The sequence below is a fragment of the Molothrus ater genome, chromosome 2 (assembly GCF_012460135.2).
Source record: "Molothrus ater isolate BHLD 08-10-18 breed brown headed cowbird chromosome 2, BPBGC_Mater_1.1, whole genome shotgun sequence".
Taxonomy (NCBI): domain Eukaryota; kingdom Metazoa; phylum Chordata; class Aves; order Passeriformes; family Icteridae; genus Molothrus; species Molothrus ater.
The window spans coordinates 100,048,665-100,071,517 of record NC_050479.2 but is presented as its reverse complement, the minus strand read 5'-3'; the positions used below and the strand labels follow the sequence as shown (position 1 = coordinate 100,071,517).

General features: G+C 44.5%; 1 protein-coding gene across 1 annotated transcript; it reads left to right on the top strand.

Moving 5' to 3' along the window:
- TMEM45A (transmembrane protein 45A) lies at positions 1-22,457 on the top strand. The gene is made up of 6 exons (XM_036406667.1): positions 1-36; positions 12,879-13,088; positions 15,022-15,234; positions 17,791-17,975; positions 20,099-20,244; positions 22,097-22,457. The coding sequence occupies exons 2-6, from the start codon at positions 12,899-12,901 to the stop codon at positions 22,188-22,190; spliced, it is 828 nt and encodes a 275-aa protein (XP_036262560.1). The 5' UTR covers positions 1-36; positions 12,879-12,898; the 3' UTR covers positions 22,191-22,457.
- The last annotated feature ends 396 nt before the right edge of the window (positions 22,458-22,853 follow it).

Genomic DNA, 22,853 nt, shown 5'->3' with positions numbered 1-22,853 from the left:
GGCGGAGAAGGGGCTGCGAGGGAGGGCGCGGCGCAGGTAAGGGCGGCCCGGCGGCCCCGATCCCCGGCCGGGGTGACGGCGGGACGGGGCAGGGCGGGGGGATGTCGGGTCTTGCCGGCTGAAAGGACAAATACTCCATGTTTGCCTCGGGGGGCACTTCTGGGGTGAGAGGCGCGGACGGGACGTTTAAATCAGCAATGGCTTTCACCAGGGTTGCCGGAGTTGGAATGCGAGCGTGGCCCTTGCAGCAGCCGGGGCGTTCTGCCCCACGGGCGAGGGGGTTTGCAGCCGAGGCTCTGGGTCGTCAAACAAAGGGGAGATTAAGTGTTCGGCTTAGTTCTAAGTTTACTACGTGATTTTTTTCTTCCACTCCCTCCCTCTTGGATGTGTCAAGTGGAGATGTACATCCAAACTTGAATTTCCAGGCAAAATTAAAAGAATTTAAATGTACTTCATGGCTTCCTACTCTATGAGAGAAACCCTAAAATTATCTTAGCCTCTTTATTTTATTTCAAAACGGAATAACCCTCAGAAAAACACTTTCCATCCCTGGATATGTTCCATTTTGTTTCAACTTTTCCATCAATAAATCATATTTTAGTGTAATAACACTTAATACTTGACATGGTATAAAAAAAATATTATCTTTTTGATAAAGGGCTTTCTGAAGAGTTTGGGAACTGAAGTACTTAAAACCAAAGTATTTCTGCTTTTTACTTTTTGAACCAAGTGTTTGATTATTACCATGCATTTAGATACTTAGGACTTGTGATTTCTCCACTATGTATAATTTTGTTTGCATCATCTTATATTGCTGTTTCTGTGGAACTCTTTAAATTGTGGCACAGGTTGTACTCCAAGCCACTGCAAGTACTTTGTAAAAGGAGTGTTTCCAATATCCACTTTAGATGCAAATTCATCATTGACTCTGGAGTTACCTTTCAGAAGTTTGCTCAGATGTCTTTTGCTGCTTTTCAGGGTTGCTTGTGTGGCTTTTTCTGTATTTTTCTCTTTACAAATGAAGCTGGGCAAACCAAACAGATTTCTCTCCACAGTTGTGGAGACTGTGGGTAGAAATAACTGCTGGAGAAGAAAACTCAAAAGAACCTTGAGTGGCTGGAATAATTATGCCTGTGTTTAGGCAAACTGCTGTTTACTCTCTTCCTGCCACAAATCTGCCTGTAAAGATCATTTGAGTCGGTGCTGCAGATGGCCAGTGTAGCAGGGCAAAAATGGGCTCCTTGTTTCCAGCCTGAAGAGGTGCATGAACCAAGGCTTCTCAGTGTTGGAACTCTTGTCAACTGGCTCCTTTTTCTTACACGTGACCAAACACACTCATGCTCACTTGCAGTTGGCAGGAGTAGTAATTTTGACTGTCTCTTCCAAGCTCCAAGCAAGACAAGCTCCTAAACCCAAGAATTACAAATAATTTGACATTGGTTTTGAAATACCTTTGCTTTTAGTAGAGTGACTCTCTGCAGGGGCAGCTCTATCCATCATGCAGCATGAGCCAGACCTTGGGTCCTGGTGCTGCTTTTGGCTCCAGAAGGTAAAAAGGAGACCTAAGTCCCTTTTTTCAATTTATGCCTAAATCAGGTCCTGCTATAACTTTTTAATGCTATGTGAGCAACCCTCCTAAAACTCTTGCTCCAAATTACCTTGCACTTGAGACATTTCTAAGGCAAATTGTGTAGCATCTGTAATGCCAGTGGTTTTGGAAGAGGATCTTGCTGGGTCTGCTGCCTCTGTTAATTGTGTTGTTGGAGGGGTTGCAGGAGCTGAAGCTGCTGCTGCTGCTGTATCATGGAGGACTCTTCAGTCTCTGCTAATGTTGTATTAGCACAACAAAGTGATTCCAGAGTAATGAGTTTGAGGTGGTCCTGTAAAATGGAACTACACCTCTCAAGCTTTTGTCTCTTCTAGCTGGGCAAAGCCAGCCAGCCATTTCTCCCAGCTAGCAGCAGTGTTATTACAGACTGCCTTGCCAACATTCCCATTTCTTCATTAGTGTTCCTCTTTCTGGTTTTCATCCACGCAGCTTTCTGCTGTTGATAGTGTGTCCCCCCAGGCTATAGCTGGTAGAGGCAGTGCATTTGGCTCCCCTTGGAGAAGCAGTATTATCAGGTAGTCTGAGACAGACAGACAAGACTGCAGAGAAAACTTCAAGGTACAAAGGCAGGTTCATCAGGGCAAAGCTCTAGGTGGAAACCCCACCTGCTCTGTTGCACAGCTTTGTGGAATTTACAGATAAGAAAATTTTAATATATTTTTTTCTTATCACAGCAGATGCTGTAAGACTCAAGCACTCATAGAATTAGTTACAATTTTCAAATGCATAAGATTTAAATATTTATTTTTAATCACTTTGTTTGCAATGAGGGCTCACACTACCTAACTGTACTGCAAAGACAAATGGGGTGGCTGAAGATGGAGACAGTCTTTTTAGTAGAGTTTGTTGATAGGACTAAAAGAGGGTCTATTTAGATTAAATATAAGAAAGAAATTTTTTGTGAGGAGGGTGGTGAGACACTGGCACTGGTTGCCCAGACAAGTGGAAAGGTTTCTTCCAACACAAATTATTCTATAACTTTATCAGAAGGTTATGAACACTTAATGGAATAACTTCAGAAAGCAGAGATTCATGAACAAGCGGCTGGCTCTCTATGGGATGAGACAGCAAAATGAAGCTCAGTCTTACAGCAGAAGCCAATATTCTGGACACATGTCCCATGTTTCCAGCCTTCTCCCCTGAAGGGGACAGAAGAAGTTCAGCTCTTACAAGTGTCACCTGCTTGTTGTAAAGCTGAGTCTCTTTGTAGTTTTTCAGTAAGAAAAACAAAGTCCTTCCTATTAAAACCATCAAGGACTTAATAATGACCTCACATTTGTTGATATGAGCTCCCTTCCCATTTTTCTCGAGACTGTCCTTAAGATGAAAGCTTACTAATGCACACAGCACAGATGACAATTCTGCTTCCCATATTTTGTTAGTATTTGGTGAGTCCTTAAAACAGCGTCTTCTTTGTAATCCAGTTTCTCATTCAAAGGCTTTGGTCACCCCAATGTCTGGTCCTGTACATAATGAAGAGAAATTCTAATGCCTTTTCTGCACAGTCACCAGTAGTTATTGTAAGGGAGAAACCCTTGCAACCAAGGAATTATAACTCTTTGGGGTCAGCAAGCCCTGTACTCCACACCCTGATGCCTTCACCCCTCCTCTACCTCCTCTGCAGCTACCTGGAAGGAGGCTGTAGCCAGGGGTGGGTCTGCCTCTTCTCCCAAGCAAGCAGGGACAGGATGAAAGGGCTTAGTCTTAAGCTGTGCCTGGAGAGGTTTCAGTTGGACATTAGGAAGAATTTCTTCACAGAAAGGGTGATTAGACATTGCATTGGACCACCCAGGGAGGTGGTGCAGTCACTGTCCCTGGAGATGTTGAAGGACAGGCTGGCTGTGCCAGTCAGTGCCCTGTGGTGTAGCTGGCAGGGTGGTGATCAGAGGCTGGACTCAGTCATGTGAGAGGTGCTTTCCAAGCTAATTGATTCTGTGATTCTGTGACCTGTCCTCCTCTAAGCACAGAACTTTCTTTCAGATATGGCTTCTTTGCTGGTGAAAATATTCACTGAAGACCGCTCAAACATTCAGTTTTCTCAGTAGACTCCCCCCCCCCCCCCCCCATTTTTTTGGGTTGTGTCTTCTTGTCTTCAAGAAGTGTTTGGAGACATAAATAACAATTGCAGTTACTTCTAAGAGTGTGTAAGGAGTTTTGTAAGTGCCAAATGCAGGATCTTTCACAGCCCAAGTAGTCATTAGTATTTATTACAAATATTTTCCATAGTCCAGTAGTCCTGTCAGCTTTGCTATTTTACAAGACCATTCCACTGAAACCCAACTGTACTGTCAAGATGCTGTAGGAGGAGGTCTATAAAAAGGATGCCAACTGAAACCAATCCATATTTTATTTTATTTCCTCTCCAGAGCAGGGCTCTGATCTCTAAATCATCAGTTGATACATCAAACTTTTGCTCTCATGACATTTTCCTAGCCTAGGAAGCCTTTTCCCTCCTAGGAAGCCAAGAACATGCAAGTGAACACAACTGGAAAGACAAAGGAGTCAGAGATTGCACCCTACAGAACTGGCTTTTGTGGCAAAGCCATGGAATAATCATCCTAGGGGCTGAAATTTACACAGGCAGGAGATCTTTCTCCTTTTTAATGCCTTAATTAGAAGTGATCAGCTCAGGTGGGGAGAACCAAAGCATCCATGCTCACACTGCCACTGCTCCCAGGAATGACTCGAAGAAGGAATAAAATTGCAGCTTTGTCCACTGGTCAGTGGACAGAGCTGGGGGTTCTGCCCTTACAAGAGCACTGGGAAATTCCTTTGCCTTTTGAGTCAATATTCAAGGTCCTCTGTCTAGCTGACATCTTTAGGTTAGGCTGAGGAGTAAAAAGGCATTGGTGGATACTAGATTCTGTTCCTCACATCTAGACATCACTTTGATTCATCAATTTTGTGTTCGCTCATTGTTTTAGGGTTTTTTTGGCTAGGTTTGGTGCAGGGTTTCTCCCATTGCATGCTGGATCTGATGTCATTTGCATGCTAACTCGATGTCCCGTCCCCTTCACCGTCTGGGTGCCATCCTCCAGGAAGCAGCAGGGCGACGTCCGGGCTAAGGGGGAATTCTTAACCATCAAGGACAGGTAGTTAACAAAAACCACAGGTGATCACAATAACAAGCAGTTAGAACTCCACAGTTGGGCAGCAACTGGCCCAGCCTGTGAACTCTGCAACCTTTAAAAAAAATGGGCAGCTGTTCTACTCATAACAGTGGCAGTGTAACCTCTGCTGGACCATGGAACTCCAGGAATAGCTAGAGCCCTGCAGAGGTTGTTCATTGAAGTGACCTGGGCTGTTTTAAAGAACAGAGGTAATCCTCCCCTGCCAGTCTGCCCTGGTGAGGCCCCATCTGGGGTGCTGTGTCCAGTTCTGGGCTCCTGAGTTTAAGGAAGACAAGGAATTACTGAAGAGGGTCCAGCAGAGGGCTACAAGGAAGATTAGGAGGCTGGAGCATCTCTCTTCAGAGAAACACCTGAGGGAGCTGGGCCTGTTCAGCCTGAAGAAGAGACAGCTGAGAGGGACCCACATCCAGGTATCCTAAGGGCTGGTGTCAAGAGGATGGTGCCAGAACCTTGCCAGTGGTGCCTGGTGACAGGACAAGGGACAATGGGCACAAACTGAAACACAGGAAGTTCCACCTGAACATGATGAAAAACTTCCTTCCTGTGCAGGTGGCTGAGCACTGGAACAGGTTGTCCAGGGAGGTTGGGGATTCTCTCTCACTGGAGATATTCAAGATATTCTGGGCAACCTGCTCTAGATAAACCTGCTTTAGCAGGGGGATTGGACTAGATGACCTGCAGAAGTCCCTTGCAGCTGTAACCATTCTGTAATTTCATGATTTTGTGATACTGTGATAAAAGGAATTGACTTCCAAAGGAGAGTGAGCACATATAGAAATGTCACTAGCCAGCACAACTCGGGTTAAAACAGGGAAGCACTAAGAGCTGAGCCCAGCTCTGGGTGGCCTGGACAGGGGAGATGCTCTCAGCTGTTAGTGAAGAGCAGCAGGGTGTCACAGCAAGTCCCTCCTTATGCCCTCTCTCTGGCAGCACTCTGCCTCTGCCACACACAAGCAAAACCTGCCAGGCTGGGAGGAGCTGCAGCCCCTCAGCTGGAGGGCAGCAGCCTGCAGTGACCCTCTGTGGAGAAAGGAACTGCTGCCCTGCCTGGGGGCCCATGGAGGGGCACCCCACTGTGCCATGGAAGTGGCTGTGGTGGCTGGGGCCAAACCTGGTCCCACCAGAGGCAGCACTGCTGTACCTGCAGTAGTTTCCTGACATTTCACCCTTCATTTCAGCCAGTGCTAGGAAATACCAGGGTTTATGACCAATACAGGAACTATGAATCTTTCCTAGGAAAAAATGACTCTCGTGTGTCCCATCCACTTACCAGGTTTACTTTTTGTGTGTGTGTAAGCTTTTTGAACTTGTGGTGCTCTGAGAAAGGCTCCAATTTGGCAGTCCTGAAGACTAAAAATTTCATATCCCCAGAGGAGCAGCTGCTCAGATATCAAGAGCCAATGGTAAGATTGTTATGTAGTACTTGTTGTCCCCGGGTAACCCCTGGAGATAGCCTGCTCATCTGTGGGAACAGAAACAGTCAGCAGATGTGCAGAGAACAGGGAAAGAGAGCCAGAAAGTGGAGGGTCATGAGAGATAACAAACACAGTGAGGAGCACTCAGAGGGCTGACAAGTATCTGGGAAGGAACAGTCTCTGACAGATGTGAGGCATTGAAAAAGAATAGAGAGGTACAAGCTGTGGGCCCAAACTCATCACTGTGGGAGATTGTGTCCCAGAGTCCCTTTTTCTAGGGCCAGCAGGTAGATTTCTGGTGATTACCTCTGGGATTTTTGGTTTTCATCCCTGTCTTCTAGGCTTGAAGATTCTCTCAAAGCTTGAATTCTTCTCCTACAGACTTTGGAGATGTGTGTTTGTGACATTTCTTTTTATTTTCTTTACCTGAAAATCTTTATCTCCCACACACCCCTAAGCCAAACCCACCAAGGCTGACCTGTCACTTTTCAGCATTTCAAACAGTCTTTGTCCTGCTTTCAGTCATACACACAGTACTTAGTTCCAGTCTAATTCTAAAGCAGCTGTAGGTGCCAGCTGAGTATTTCCTTAACACCAGAGAGAGCAGTGATCTCATCTGGAAACATGGAGCTGGAATCTCTGAAATGCTTTCAGTCATGACATGAAACCAGGAGTGTGTTTAGTGAATAATGTACTTGGAGCTGACAGTTTTTCAATCAGCCTGGCTGGCCGTGGTGTTTACGGCACAATGGCTGCAGGACAAAAGGCACTTGCCTCGTGAATAGATCTATAGCTGCAAGTAGGAAACTCTGGTACTGAATTAAACTTGTCTGTGATTTCCTTTGTCTTACATGCATTTCAGCTTTGCTAGTTTCCATTTTTTGTAAAAGCTGTACGATCACAGCTTGTGCGCTGATTGGAAAATGTCTACAATTGTTATTTCCTCCTCTTATCTGGGTACATCATTCTCACCAATATCACAATCCATGCCCACAGCTGTTATGGATAAATAAATATTTCCCATCAAATATTATAAACTCCACATCACTATTTTCTAATGTAGCATATGGAAGAAAAAAATGGTGATGTTTAATCTTTGAGCTTAACCTTTGTGATATGGTTGTATAGAAGAAATGGAAGCATTGCAGCAGAGTGAGTTTGTGGCTTTATAACTTGTGTAATTTCTGGAAAAGAAATCCACATTTCTGGTGAACAGTCCTCTGTAGAATCCCCCAGGGCTTGACAAACACAGGAAATTGCAGGGCATAGTGCTGTGGCAGGAGACTGTGCAGGGAAGGGAAGCTGCCTGCTGCAGGGCAAGCTCTGGCTCAGCTGCTGCTCATGTCTCTGGCCCATGGAGGTTGTGCTGCCTAAACCTCTGTCTGTCCTTTAAAGGGAAAAGGGATCAAAAGGAAACTAACCTGGCTCTTCCAGAAGCAATGGAGAAGCCTTCTGAGTAACCAGGTGGCATGTAGGGTTTCTCCACAGCACTTGCAGTCTTGCCTTGGACCCCACAAAAGTGGAGATTAGAAATCAAGCTGGTAAATGTTACAAAACATCTCTCCCGAAACTATCAGAGGATATTTAAATCTGAGTCTATTTCTTGCCTGCCTTTCATGCTTCTGATGGTGTGAGATAATTTTCAGGCTAAAAAGGCAGCTCTTAATAGCCACAAAAACACACACCTTTTCTTGGGTGCTCACTTGGAGGCCTCCTTTTTCGGTGGAATCCCATGTTCCCTTCTGACCCCAAGGAGTAAGATGCAGCCTGAACAGAGGGATGAGCAGCCCAGGTACACAAAGCTTTATGGCTACATGGGGAATTTGTTTGCAGTTGTGAACAGCCTGTATTGGTTTGGCAAAGTGTGGATGTAAAACACTTTTGCAATACCATGCAGCTTTCTAGTTACTGGAAAAACCTTAATCATGCAGTGCTTTCTGTGGCTATGGCAAGAAAAAATATGTATGGAGTTCTCACATTAAAAAAAAGAAGCATCTCACTTTCATGGGTACCTGTAAATTATTCTTGTTCTTTATTCCAATCAGCTGCAGAAACATTGGCCGGTACTTAAAATTTATAAACTACCTTAACAATTGAGTTTGTTGCCATAATTATGCCTAATTACCTTTTTCTCCAGTTCCCTTGAGAAACTGTCAAGTCCTGCATTTTGGCCACAATAACCCCCTGCAGCATTACAGGCTGGGGACAGAGTGGCTGGACAGTGCCCAGGCAGAAAGGGACCTGGGGGCACTGGCTGACATGAACATGAGCCAGCCGTGTGCCCTGCTGGCCAAGAAGGCCAAGGGCTCCTGGCCAGTGTCAGGAACAGTGTGGCCAGCAGGAGCAGGGAGGTCATCCTTCCCCTGGACTGGGCACTGGTGGGGCCACACCTTGAGTGCTGTGTCCAGTTCTGGCCCCTCAGTTTGGGAAGGACCTTGAGATGCTTGAGTGCATCCAGAGGAGGCAACGAGGCTGGTGAGGGGCTGGGAACACAAACCCTGTGAGGAGTGACTGAGGGAGCTGGGGGTGTTCAGCCTGGAGAAAAGGAGACTCAGAGGTGACCTTATCACTCTCTACAACTTCCTGAAAGGTGGCTGCAGCCAGGTGGGGCTTGGTCTCTGTCTCCAGGCAGCAATGGACAGAATGAGAGGACACAGTCTTAAACTGCGCCAAGGGTTGGATAATAGGCTGGATATTAGGAAAAAGTTTCTTACAGAAAGAGTGGTAAAATTCTGGAATGGCTTCCCCAGGGAGGTGGTGGAGTCACCATCCCCGGATGTGTTTTAAAAAAGACTGGATGTGGCACTCAGTGCCATGGTTTAGTTGAAGTTTTAGGGCTGGGTTGGACTCGATGATCATGAAGGTCTCTTCCAATCTAGTGATTCTGTGTAATTCTGTGATGCCAGCTGTGTGCCTTTTGATGTCTGTCTTTTGTAGGCATCAGAACCACTGCCTTTGCCTGGCAGGGTTGGGAGAAGCATTTGGACAGAGTTGAAGCTGTGAAGCAGGTTACCAGCTAAAGGAATGTGTGTGGCACCTGTGGGACCAGGTGGCTTTGGGGCCAGGCCTCGTGGCCCCTGTGTGTGGGTCAACTCTGCTTACAGCTCTGGCAGACCATAGAATCACAGAACTCAGGTAGAAAAAGACCTTTCAAATTATTGAGTCCAACCATTAACACAGCACTGCCAAGTCCTCCACTAAACAACGTCCCAGGAGTCACATCTCCATACCTTTTAAATACTTCCAGGAATGATGATCCCACCACTTCCTTGGGCAGTGGCTTGACAGTTCTTTCAGTGAAGAAATTTCTCCTGATATCCAGTCTAAGATGGTGAACTGTAGGGAGGGTTGTGGGCAGCAAGGAATGTTTGCTGCTGAGAACATGGCTGTGGCTCTGCCAACAGCCTTGGCCCTGAAATCAGTGAGAGCAAAAGAGAGGGTCTTGGATTTGCACATCCTGCAACATCAGTCTGACATTGCTGATACAGATTGATAAGGCTCTGTAAAAATAATCCCTCAAATTTATCAAGTATTGTCATAACATGCTGATGCCATCTTTATCCAATAAATAGCACCTGCTGTACTAAAACTGTCTGGCTCTCAAGCTGTGCAGAAGAGCTGGCAGATGTTTTGTCCCAGGCTGCACAGGGGAATGCCAAAGTGCCTCATGGAAAGGCAGCAGCGTGACACATTGTTCTCCTCTCCTTTCACCTCCCATTACACCTCAGCCTTCCACCTCCCAGATGCATCTCCTGACCCCACAGTGACTTTCCTACTGAGGAGTCTGTGCTTAGCCTCACCATATCCTCAGTTTCATACTAAGCCCCCAAATTGTGCAATATCCCCCAGTTTGTTTGCAGACAAAACTCAGTCACATCAAAACAGTGGGTGTTGGCAGGTGAATTCTAGACTCACCAAATGGAACTCTCAGGCCTGAAAAGAGAAAACTCATGAATTGGGAAGTTTATTCAGTTTAAGGCAAGCTCTGTCATGATGTTTTTAAGTTCACTAAAACTTTAAAGGGTAAGTTGTATAACTCCTTTCTGAAACCAGCTGTGTTGAGATGCAGCATTCCAAAGACTTGCCACAACAGCTGGCCAGCAGAACCGATGTGTGTCTTTCTCGAGAAATCCTACAAAAAATCCCTAACACCATTGGATGAACTCAATCTGAAGTTTACACTCTGTAAAGCTAATAATATGTGATTGTACTTCTTTTAGCAAAAAAAGCAATTTTTCTGGTTCCATTTTGTTTATACTGGATGTGGAACATCAGCTGCTGTATCAGTCTTTTCTTCTTTTTGCTTGTTTTGAAAGGCAAAAAATAGCTCAAAACAAAGTTTCTTGATAGTTTGCCCAGATTTAGTGCAGAAAAATCCTTCAGTGTTTAAAAATTTAGGTAACCCAGGTGAGAATTTACAGATTAAGAATTACTTTTGAAGTTTTACTACAAATAACAACACAATTCTTCATTTCACTCCTACTGTAGCTGTACTCTCCAAAGGGAAGGTTATTCAGAGGTTTCATTGATCTTTCTAATCCATTGTTTTGCTTTGATGTGCAGTACAGGGAAAATTGTTCCTTTTGAACTGCTTTGTACCTGTGGTGAATAATAATGACAATGAATAAAGTCTTGTCAATGAACTGTGCTCAGTGAGGTAAGATGTGGTGAGGAAAAGCCACTCCCCTCTCCTCCCCTCTTCCTTTCAGTCAAAGAAGGGAAAAGACCAATGTGACTGAAAAGACAGCAACACCTTCCAGGCCAGCATGTTTAATAAACCTCAGAAATTAAGGTTTGAAAAGCAAAAGAAGTATTTTAAAGGTTAAAGCACAGTTTAGAGGACTGTAAAGCTGTTAGTGCTGCCCTTTACTGAGGCAAACAGTGGTGCAGTGAGTACTGGCAGGGATGTGCAGGCAGGTCAGAGTCTTTGAACTAAAGGTGTCCCAAAGTGAAGAAAGAACCTCTTGGCTGAGACAGCAAGGGCTGGGTCCCACCTGTGGGGCTGAGCTCCCCAAACCTCACCAGTGAGAGCCCCACTGTGCTGTGGGCTGCTGCAGGGTGAGCAGTGCTTTCCCCACCTGCAAACAAAACACACAGGCACCAACCCAGCAGAGCTTTAAGGGTGCTGGGGGAGGCAGAGAAGGCAGAGAAATGCTCTCCCAGCTCCGGGACCCTCAGCTGCTGGAGGCCTTCCCCACACAGCAGGAACCCCAAGTGGGAGTCCTTTATGTTTTGTCCATAACCATGTCCCTTGTACCTCCTTTGCTGCCCCATGCCTGGCAGGTGATGCTTCCCATCTCCACATGCTCTCCTTCCCAACTTCCACATGCAGACAGCAAACCCTGCAACACCTGCAGGGACACACCCAGGAATGGGCTTGCTTCGGCCCATTTCTCTGCTCTTGTGCTTCCCTAGTGTTTCCCTAGACATTAGGTAAGATTTTATTCATTATTCATTATCCAAGGAAAGCTTTTAAAGCTCACTTCTCCCACTCAGCAGCCCTTACAGTGGGAGAGTTCAGCTCTGGAAGAGGAGGGGACAGGCAGGGGCTGCAGGATTGCATCCTGTTTAAATCAGGCCAGACTCATGCTATGCATGAACAGTCACATTTTCTTTTCTTCTCCTTTGTGGCTATAGAGGCCACTTTTCTCGTGTAGTTGGATAGTCTTAGGAGAACTCCAGGACCTGTGCATGTGGAAAGTTTCTCTTAAAAAAAAAAAAAAAAGTTAAGGCTTTCAGTGGAGTTTAGCCTCCAGAAATAGGAGAGGGCTCACACAGACTAGACAGCCTTAAATGAACTCTGCAAGTGCTCCATGGCCCAGAAGCTGCAGTTTAAAACTTCTTATGCAGAGTTGACCATAGGAAATACTCATTAAAAAGAAAAATATACTAGAGCTTCCATGTTCCATTCATAGCCAGACAACTCCAGTGCAGTGTGGCAATTGAACTTTTAAGTCAGCAACAATAATAACAGAAAGTACAGACTGCCAATCCTTCTAAAGTGGTTATTCTTGATTGCTGCCTGTGCAGAGACTCAGTGTGCCTTTGGGGCATGAGGCAGAATAACTCAATTTACAATATCTTAAAGAAAAAATGCAATTTAATGTTAGAACTGTCATTTTAATGAAGAAGCCACTGGCTCAAAGGCAACTATGCCAAATTTTGGGATGATGACCAGAATTACTAGGATTATGAACGGCACTGCTTTTAAATGACTACAAAATCCTGACCAAGCAGTAACCTTGTCACACAGTGCACTTGATGTACTTGATAATATATACCTAGTGGTGGGTGCATAATTCACCCATAAAATAATGAGAGTTACTTCATGTTTGTAAATCATAACAAGACATCTGGATTGAAATAAAAAAGTACAATTTACTAGTGAATATTTACCCATTTGATGGGTATATATTGAATATATAGGTTCTCTCTTTCACTAGCACAACTTCTACAGCAAGACACAGTGTGCCATGGCTTTTCCTTCCCCTACCCTGCTGACTCCAGCTCTGCATTTCAGGTCAGCTGCTCTGCTGCTTCTGCAAAGCTGTGAAACTGGGGAGAGTGGCTGGGAGGATAAGTACCCAAATTTATTTTTAAATTAACTGTGAGTAATCAGTTCAGTGACACCCATTTGATCTACGCAAGGAGATACTTTAGAATTATAGCCCACAGAATTCTCACACTATTCCCATAACCAGTCTCTGTTTGTTTCTCCCTCAGGTATTGCCTAGCAGAAAACCATGGGCAATTTCAAAGGGCATGCCCTGCCTGGGAGCTTTTTCCTTCTTTTTGGCTTGTGGTGGTCGGTGAAGTACCCCCTGAAGTACGCCTGTAGAAAAAACAAGAACATTTGCTACCTTGGTTCCAGGGCAGGATTCCAGCGCCTGGAGTTTGTGGAGGGCATCATCAAAGCTGTCTTTGCCCTCATTGGTAAGTGAGGTGGACTAAGGGCAGGCTGTACCTTCTAACACTTTTTGCTTTAACTTTTGTTCTCTGATAAAATGAATCTCCTTTTGTTCTGCTCTTTTGCCCTTTAACCACTGAGATGTGGTGGGGCTGCTACTGTTAATTGCAGCTGTGGCCATAACGTGGTTTCCATCCATAATGCTCTTCTGGAGCTTCTGTGAGGTCTCCTGACCACTCTTGACCACTTGACAGCTCCTGACCACATCTCAGTGTTCATGTACTGTTCACTGTTCAGGGAGGGAGACAAGATGTTTAGGCAAGGGGCTCCCATGTGCACGCTGGGAGCACCAGACTGTGAAGGTGTTGCTTTTCTATTTTGAATTCAACCATCTCAGATGCTGGAAGCCTGCACTGATTTATTGATAAAATATGTAAATGATACAGATGATTTTTTGATTAATCTCAGTCAAAAGTGAAAATATTCATACAAAAAAGGCTGAACTCCAGCTCTTATTGCTGCAGGACTGTTGTGGTGGGGTGTGGGGAGCTGTTTGTTCTTCTGTTGTGTCCAGGCCTGGTACAAATCCACTGGGATGACTTTGGGAGCTGTGTAGCTGGCTGAAAGGGTTTAATTCTTGTTTCCATCCTGGCAGGCTGTGTGGTAGTGATTTGGCTTCAGAGGGTAAGTAAACTAAACAACAGGGGATCTGAGGAGCTCAGCACCTGCAGCTCAAGTTGAAAAATAGCTAAATTTTAAGCATTTTTGCACTTCTAGATTCTATTTGTCTACTCTTCTTTAGATGCCAAGAATTTCCTCATTTCTAATCAAGCTGCAGGCTGTGACAAAATCTTGTTCCTGCTTTTTCTTCCGCTTTGTTAAGATATTCTGTGTTGTGTTGTGTCTACAGTTTTATCATTAAAAATGATAAAAATCTAAATAATAGCATTCATTTTGAGGCATGATTGTGGACACCTTTCCTACAAATCTCCCAGTCTGTGTCTAGAGGTAGTTTGGCAGCTAAAACATTAATGTACTGGTTTTATTTTCACTTTAAAACCACAGGTTCTTATTTTAACATATGGAAATTCCAATTCAAATCAAAAGTATGGAAAAACCACTTGGCTAAGGCAGAAAGTAAAGGCAACAGGAGTAAAATCTGCTGTTTCCATGGTAGGAAAACTGGAAATAAAGGTGGAACAACACTGCATTTGCTCTACAGCATATCTACTTTACAGCAGGATGCTGGTCTGTGCTTTATAAACAATGTAATCAGCTTTTATGTTTTAAAAGCAGAACAACTTTTAAACCCTCCCCAAACTTCATTGATCATATAAAGCATTTAAAAGCAGTTTCCCCTTGCTGGAATACCTCAGCTAGTTAGCAAAACACTGAGGGGCCAAGGTAAGGGAGAGAGTGGGGCAGTGATTCAAATACTCACTCCCTGTACACTCCCTGTACATACATGGGACTTTTAATAACTCTGCACGGTGGAGGGGTTTCCTTTTATGGCTTTAGAGGAAAAATCCCATTTGAATTATGAGTCTGAACTCTGTCATCCTGCATGTGGATGGGCACTGAAATGGTAAATCTTTCTTTTGGAGACTTCAACGTGTGTTATGCTCATGTTTGAACCATTGGAACAGGCAGCTGAAAAATTTGGTCAGAGGACTACTACAATAGCAATTGTTTGAAAGAAGAAAAAGCAGCACAGAATAAGCTGTTTTCATTTTGATTGCTGGAAACTGCAAGATGCAAATAGTTCCACCAGGAGTGGAACTGAAGCCTGATTTCCCCTGGCAATCTACTCTCCAGATTATGTGATGCTAAAACCCCAAACTTTCTGGCATTATGCTGCATGGGGATGTATTGCTGTCTCTACTGTTTGTGTAAGGACTTGCCATCACTTTATACCTTAAGCACCGGAACAAATGGTTTTTCTTCTTGTTTCATGCACAGGGATGGTGGCTGAGCAGTTTGTTCCTGATGGACCTCATCTGAAGCTGTACAACTACGAGAAGAAGCACTGGGACCACTTGATGAACTGGCAGCATGCCACCATGTATCTCTTCTATGGCATTTCAGGGCTGGTGGACATCGTGGCTCACGGCACCAACGCGCTGCCAGCGGCCATGGACAGGATGATGCTTTCCATAGCAGTCTTCATTGAAGGTCAGTTTACCTCTCCCTTCAGGGATGTGCATGAACCCTGTGGATGGGTATTGATCATTGCTCTGTGTCTTGGTTTGGAAAGAGAGGTGTGTGCTAAGGCACATATTTTCATTCCCCTGAAATGGAAAATGTAAACCCCCTCTCTCTGAATTGTTATAAATTTTACATTAAGGGCTCTCAGGCAAAAATATGGGAGCAGGAATAGCATTTTATTTTGTTCTTTACTAGGGAAGAAAATAAAAAGATAAAATAGACAATGCAGTAAACTAAAACAACACTGACAGAGTCAGAATACAGCCTGACACCCTGTGGGTCAGGGTGTTGGTAGCAGTTCAATTGGAATTGTGGCTGCAGCCCTCCTGGAGTGTCAGGTGTGGTTCTGTTGAGCAGGGATCCTGTAGAAGGGTGTAGTCTTCCTCTGAAGGTCCAGTGGAAGAGGCAGCTGCTCCTCTGGGAAATCCAGTGGAGAAGCCGTGCTGGTGTTTGTTGCGGTTTGACGCTGGCACAATGCCAGTGGCCCCCATGAAAATACATTCCCCCTGGTGTCTGGTCTGAAATGTGACCAGGAATAGAGCAAAGCAGTCTCCAGCTTAGGAATGAAGAAGAAAAACTTTATTAACCTACAACTATATGTAAAAAGAAACACACAGAAAGAATGAAAGCCTTCCAAAAACATTCTCCCTCCCCCCACCAAATTTCCCATACATCCATCCCTCAGATCACCAACTCTCAGTCCATCACCACCCTTTAGATAATCAATTCTCAGTTCATCAAGAAGAGAGGAGTCCCTCTTGTGCCATAGGCTTCCCCTGGAAACACAGTTGAGACCTCTTGTGTTTCCATGTCACACGTGGCGCTGCCCAGAGATCATTTGCCATCGTGACATCTTCCTTCCATGCCCAGTGCTTTCACCACTGTGCATGGACCAGAGCTGCTTCTAGGGTTCCCCTTTTAAGGGTGCTTTGCCCACTTCCAAAAAGAAAAAGAGCACAGTCTCTCACTTTCGGGACACCTGTTCCCCCCCCCAAATTCACCCCCTGGGGCCGAGGGGTCTCGAGAACAGAGATCTTCTTCTTCACTGAAGATGGAGGGCGCCACCATCACCCTCCTCACCCATCGTCTCTGTCCACGCACTCCTTCACATCACATCACTGCACTCTCTTGGCTCTGAGCCATTGCCTCCCCCTAAATGCAGTCTCTGTGTCACAGGAAAAATGTTTCTGTCCATGGCTATACAAGAAAAGTCCAGCCAAAGGCCACTCCATCACCTCCTCCCACCTAAGATTCTTCTCCACCTCTCTCGTGGCCCATTTCTTCTCATCTCTATCTCTCTTCTCATTCAGCTCCAGGAGGATCAGCATTTTTAAGGTTTCCATCATCCAAGAAAAGGGTCAAAATCTCAGGCTCTGCCTGTCCAGAACTCCCACGGCTGCCCTGCCGGGCACCTTCTCGCCACATCCCCCCTCTTCTTCTCAGCCAGCCATGCTATCAAATTTCAAGGTGGCACAAGCACAGGCACCAGCGCGCTCTCTCTCTCTCTGTCTCTGTCTCTCTCTCTGTCTCTCCTGGTGGGCGGTGGCTGCCCGATGCCTCTCAGTGCTCCTCCACCCCTCCATCCCGCAGGGGCCTTCACCTCCCTTCTCTGTCCAAGGCCCGGCCTACCTCACCCGGCCGCACGGCTGCCCCTGCCCTGCCCAGCCCGCAGCTGGGCAGGGAGCTCTGACCTCTTTCACCAAGGGAACCCAAGAGAGCTTCCCCCTGGGAGTTCTCTGCTTTTAACCCCCTGTGTTCTCAGAGGCATATCCGTGTCCTCAGTGGCCATACCAGGTGCCAATATTCAGATCTGAGCACCTATTGGTTTGACCACAGCATCCCAAAAAACTCACTTCCTCTCAAACCAGGACCATAATCTCCAGATTATATCTGGGTAGCAATGCTTGGCTCCTCCCTCTGGGTGGAGCATCTCACAATGGGATGCTATAGTTCTTATCAGTCATGCAGTGATATTCAGTAGCCTGTTATGAGCAGGTGTCTCCCCAGAGGAAGGATTGGGTGTGGAAGAGATAAGGAAAACTGCCCAATTAACAGAAGACAGCTGCCATACAGATGGCAAATAGAATACAATTTGTTTGGCAATCCAAGACAGTCTGGGAATCTCAAATCAGCCTTGCAGAATGACACTCTGGGAGCTGCCTGTTTCACTCCCTGAAACACTTCAAAAAGATCAGAAAAAGATCAGTCTTGGCCCTCATTACACTGCCCAGGTCATGATCCTGCATTGTAGAGGTGTATCTTAGCTTTCCTACCTGCTTAGACAGCAACATAAATGTTATGGAAATCGCAGCAGAAGCCTGGTTTGGGTAAGGGCTCAGTAGCTCAGGTATGTGTTTGATGTAGGTACTCAGATGGTGCACAATTGGTTAGCTAAAGCCAATGTGAGTGAAGGCGATACTGGCATAAAGAAAAATGCCAGAAATGTTTCACTGTTTTCTAAAAGCAGATGCAGGGAAATTGCAAGGGAAGAAATGATCTTAAACTGATCACAATTTATTCCAGGTTTTCTCTTCTGCTACCATCTTCATGGAAGAGCCATGCTGGATGTCCATGTTCATCAGTTACTGCTATTTGCTATCTTTGGAGCTGCTGCCTGCATATTTTTGGAAGTTTTTTTCCGCGGCAGTATTGTGCTAGAGATGCTCCGTACAAGCCTCTGCATATTACAGGGCAGCTGGTTCTGGCAGGTAGGACTTTTCTGCCTTTGTAATTTCTTCCTCACCAAAATTAGTCATTTAACCCTTTGCAGATGTTTCACAGGTTATGGATATGCCTTTTAAACACAGACCTGAAAAGACTTAGAGAAAATAAGTTCCTTTAAAGAAAAAATTTTCCTTTTAAGAGATAAAAGTACTTCTCATGGCCATTTTACAGAAGAAGAAGAAGCAGCAGCAACTGTTTTACTTCAAGTGCCTTTTATTTGAATCAATAAAGACGCTAAAGTGTTTTCCTTGAGTTCTCCACATTACAGAGCTCTCTGATCCCTGTAACATCCTGTTCCAATTTTGCCAGCCAAGTGGCAGTGATTTTAGAGCATGAAAATAGATGTTGTTCTTTACAAAGAGTCTCTACTATCAGCTGCTGGAGCAGTGAGTAGACACCCAGGACAGGTGAGGCAAAGGCCTCATTGATATTGCCAAAAGGCATTTAAGTTACAGATTCTCATTAGGAGACTAGGTGGTGTAAAGCCTCCTGCTTTTCTAGTGCTCTGGGAGCTGAGCAGAAAAAAGAACAGCCAAAACTTTGATATTTCAGGGATGTGGCTCCTGAAAGGACTCTTCAAAATGTAGCTTCCATGCCCTCACTTACTCGTGAGTCTATCCAATAACAGATATTTGACAGTGACTCTTTCTCTGCTGTCAGAACAAGAGACAGATTTAAGGAGCTGCTAGGAGTTTGTAACAGAAGTAGGAGCACTGGTGCTGATGTGTGTTTCATCTTATAGTGGGGAATTGAGGTCACTCCAATGATTTTTCCTTCCGGCATGTCTAGACTGGCTTCCCTTTTTTCTATGCTGGCCAGACAAGATGAATAAAAATGTTTGCTGTTTCTTAGGAGAACTGGACACTCAGCACCAAATCAAATACTTAAATGCTTTCTCTGGCATGGAGACAGACCTCAGAACTGGCTGTATTTTTCTATAAGTGAACTCAAGAATGTGATGCTGCAGCACTTGCTGTTTCATTTTCTTGTTTTATTTTCTTGTTTGCAAACTTCCAGCCAGTGATTTAAGAAGCTTTACATAGGAGGAATAGATGCAACCATTTATTCATTGTTTTCTGCCTAATCTAATTTTAGAACAGATGATTTCTTTAGCTCTAGAGACAATGTGGGTTTTGTTTCAAAGTAAAAATTGAAGTACTAAAAATAGAAAAAATTTAAGTGTGGCTTTTTTTACACCCGCATCAGACTTCAACCATCTGTGTGACTGAAAACCACACACTGGCTGCAGCACAGGAAATTTGTAAAAGGTAAAGGGACTTTCTTTCTGCATCATCAACACCCTCATTCATTGAATTCTCTGCATGGAAATGCAAAATTCACTCCCCTCCTTCTTCCTCTCCTCTTCCCAGTTTCTAAATTCCCAGCTAAACTGCTGAGTGAGGACTTTGAATAGTATTAAGCAGTACAGAGGTTGGTGTTGTCGTGCAAACCCTGCATAGCCACAGGATTAACCGTTTTCCCATTTTATGCACAAATATGAATCTGATCTTTCCCAGCTCTGAATAAACAAATCAGCCATGTATTTCACATGAACTTACAGTCTTGCATGAAGAAGCTCCATTTTTATTCCATTCCCATCTGGGCCTTTCCCTTGGATGGCCCAGAAGAAATAGAATTGTGGCTCTCTTTTATTAGTTCATTGATTATTCATCTTCCCAGCCATGTAACGCATTCCCAGCCACTTCTGGGAAGAAGGGAGGCAGTGCAAATGGCCAGGCAGCTTTTCTGATCCATGAGGTGATTTCAGTTCAGAGCACACAGGGCTGAGCACCAGCCCCTCTCCTTGCAGTGCATAATTGTGATTGTTGCAGGGCTGGGCTGTTGGGCAGGCTCCTTAATTTTGTGGGCAAGAGCAGTGGGTCTCTGGGACTGTCACTTTATCTTCAAAGGCATTTCTGCACAGAGCTGTTTAAAGTGTTCCATCACACCTGAAATTGACTACAAAATTGTTTTTAATAATAAACACAGAAATAAGCAACACCATAAGAAAATTAAATGTCTGCCTTGTGATGGGTAGCATAAAACACAATATGGCACAGGATGCTCATCAAATGACATGTACTAAATCTCTTTTATTTTATTACAGATTGGCTTTGTGCTTTATCCCCCAAATGGAAGCCCAGAGTGGAATCAGACAGATCACACTAACATGATGTTTCTGACCATGTGCTATTGCTGGCATTATGCTTTTGCTTTTCTTATACTTGCAGTGAATTACACAATTGTCAGCTGGTAAGTTACTTGAAACACTGAAACTTTGGTGACTTGTCTATTTAGTTTAGTAGGAGGTTTATTTTAGAAAAGTTTCACTGGCAAATGAAAAGGTTTCTATGAAGTAAGTAATTGTCTTGCAAGGTAAAATAAAAATAGTTATTAGTAATCAATGAAAAGCACATGGTATTGCTTCAGTAAAAAGGGGAAAAATGCATCCATAAATACAGCTCTGATAGCATAGCATAATACTTCTCACATAAAATGAGCACCAATAGTCTTCCACATTTGTAAGTGCATATAAAGTCAGAAGTAGGAGAGTTTTTTACCTGCAGACTCCAACTGCTCATCTCTGCTAATTTTAAGTGGCTTAAAGAGCAGGCTTCATGACTTTACTCTGAAGATTATTACACAGAATTCCTTGCTAGAAATTTCCTGTGATCAATCCTGATTTCTTTTTCACCAGTCATTTTCACCCCCTAATGTCTAAAGTTAGCCCTTTTCCTCACTGCCCAGTGCTAATTCTGACAAAATTCCAACTGCAGTGTTAATTTGGCTGTAAAAATGCCTCTGCCATCAGATCACAGAATGTGATCACCTTCTGTCCACAGGACCTTACCAAGCCTTTTCCTGCAGTGTCCTAAACATGCTTCTCACCCTTGCTTTATCCCTACCATCCTAATAGCCCTATTTAATCATGTTAAATACATAGCTCTTCCAGTCTTGATTTGCACTGAGGTGCCAGTTCTTTTTGTGTCTCAGTCTGAGAGGCACCAGCACTCGAGGCTGGGTAACTGCTTTACTGTATAAAGAGGGGCAGCTCTTGAGAAAGGGGCAGCAATCTCAGGTCCTTTCTGATGCTGGGACCAGTGGCTGCTGCAGCCTCAGATGAGGCCCCAGAGAAGGCTGATCATGGCACACAGGCAGAGCTCCCCTCTGAGGGTGGTTTAGCCAGACTCTTTCTCACAGCTTTATGGTCCCTTCCCATGTGGGCACAGCTCCTGCACGACACTGAACCTTCTGGGGGGTTCACTGAGGTTTGTTTGGAGTGCTCTGGGATATGTCCATAGGAACAAGAGCTTGCAAGCTGAGTACAGATCAGTAAAGGCAGCACTTCCTAACCACAGAATCACAGAAGGAGTCATCCTAACTTGCTGATTGTTGGAACCCAGGAAATTCCTCTGGCTGACCTGGAGGGCTTGAGACCCTGCCCAGGGAGCTCAGAGACCTTGGCACAGAGCCCAAGACCCCTGTGCCTTTGATTTAGCCCTTGGAAAAAACAATTACCAATGTTATATGAAGAATTACAAGCCTTGAAATTTTAAGTAGAATGATAGTGAATTTATCACAGGGTTAGAAATAGATTTTTGGGGTTTTTAGAATGGGGGTTCAGGAGGCAAGATGGAGGGATCTGGGCATGTCCAGCCTTTCTCCTTCTCCTTCTTGGCCTCCATGTTCTGGGTGATGTTGGCACCTACAGACTGGTTTAGAGTAGAAGCTCACTGTCTAACATAGGTGATAGGTATTGGAAAGTAATTGTAAACATTGTACACGTAGTTTTTAGTATAAAAAGATAACACCACCCCAGGGGCAGGCAGAATGCCTCTGTCTGTCTTGCTGGGTTGACCTCAGCAGGCCAGGAGAAAGAATTTTATAGATAAGAAACAATAAACAACCTTGAGACTGAGAAATGAAGAGTTCTGACTCCTTCTTCGACCGCCAGGCTGGGAAAAGAGACTTTCTAACGCATCTCGGGGTCACTCTGACCAGCTAGAGAACCCAAGAACCAGAGTTAAGCAGGATTTTACCCTGTAAAAAATGGTCAGATGAGCCCTTGAGTTACCATTAACATCTTTGTTGTTGTTGTTTCCAGGGCGGTCCGTTCGAAGGTTAAGCAGTCCCAGTCCATGGAAATGGGTTTACTGAAAACATCTGAACGAGATCATGAGTCAGAAGAAGAAATTTAGCATGAGTATGTCTTGACCAGTTTGCCCACTCCAACCATTAGGCTAATTGATACCTCATTTCTACATTTTTTTGCCATCTTATTCATTCTTTACTATGACCTACTTTGCAAATATCAATCCCCTACAATGTCTACATCTACACAGTTTTGGGGTTTTTTTTTTTTGTGAAGGGTAAGCTTGATATTGATTCATGGTTGTTGCACTAGTACATTGCTTATCACATGCTTCACAGAAAATCAGACTAGTATTAGACAGACTTGATGTGGATGAGCTGGCACAGTGAAGTCTGTATGTTTGCCTTATTAAAAGCTAAGCAAAATGTTTTTCAGCCACTGCTGGACATGAAGTTTCCATAATCAGTGTCTAAATATGTGTGTTGGTTGCCCTGCAAGTACCTGTGGATAAATAACTGTGCAGACCTGGATAACAGTAGAACAAGATAAAGAAATCACAGTCTTGCAGCTGTTGTGTGTAACAATTTTGTGTCTCTGCTTGTGGCTTTATGTTAAACAGGAAGAACTTCTCACTGTGAACCCATTGAGTGGTTCACTGAAGAGTGTGCAGTGTTTCCCCCCCAGAGACACCACCAAACCTGGCAGGAGGACCAAAGATGTGTACAGTGATCAAAACCCAATGTGGTTGTTTGTGCTTGTGCCTAGACAG

Bases quoted from the DNA above. Each gene is read 5' to 3' on its own strand.
- TMEM45A (XM_036406667.1), top strand. From the start codon at position 12,899: ATGGGCAATTTCAAAGGGCATGCCCTGCCTGGGAGCTTTTTCCTTCTT. The intron at 15,235-17,790 runs GTCAGTTTACCT...AATTTATTCCAG, and splicing joins CATAGCAGTCTTCATTGAAG to GTTTTCTCTTCTGCTACCAT. The intron at 17,976-20,098 runs GTAGGACTTTTC...ATTTTATTACAG, and splicing joins AGGGCAGCTGGTTCTGGCAG to ATTGGCTTTGTGCTTTATCC.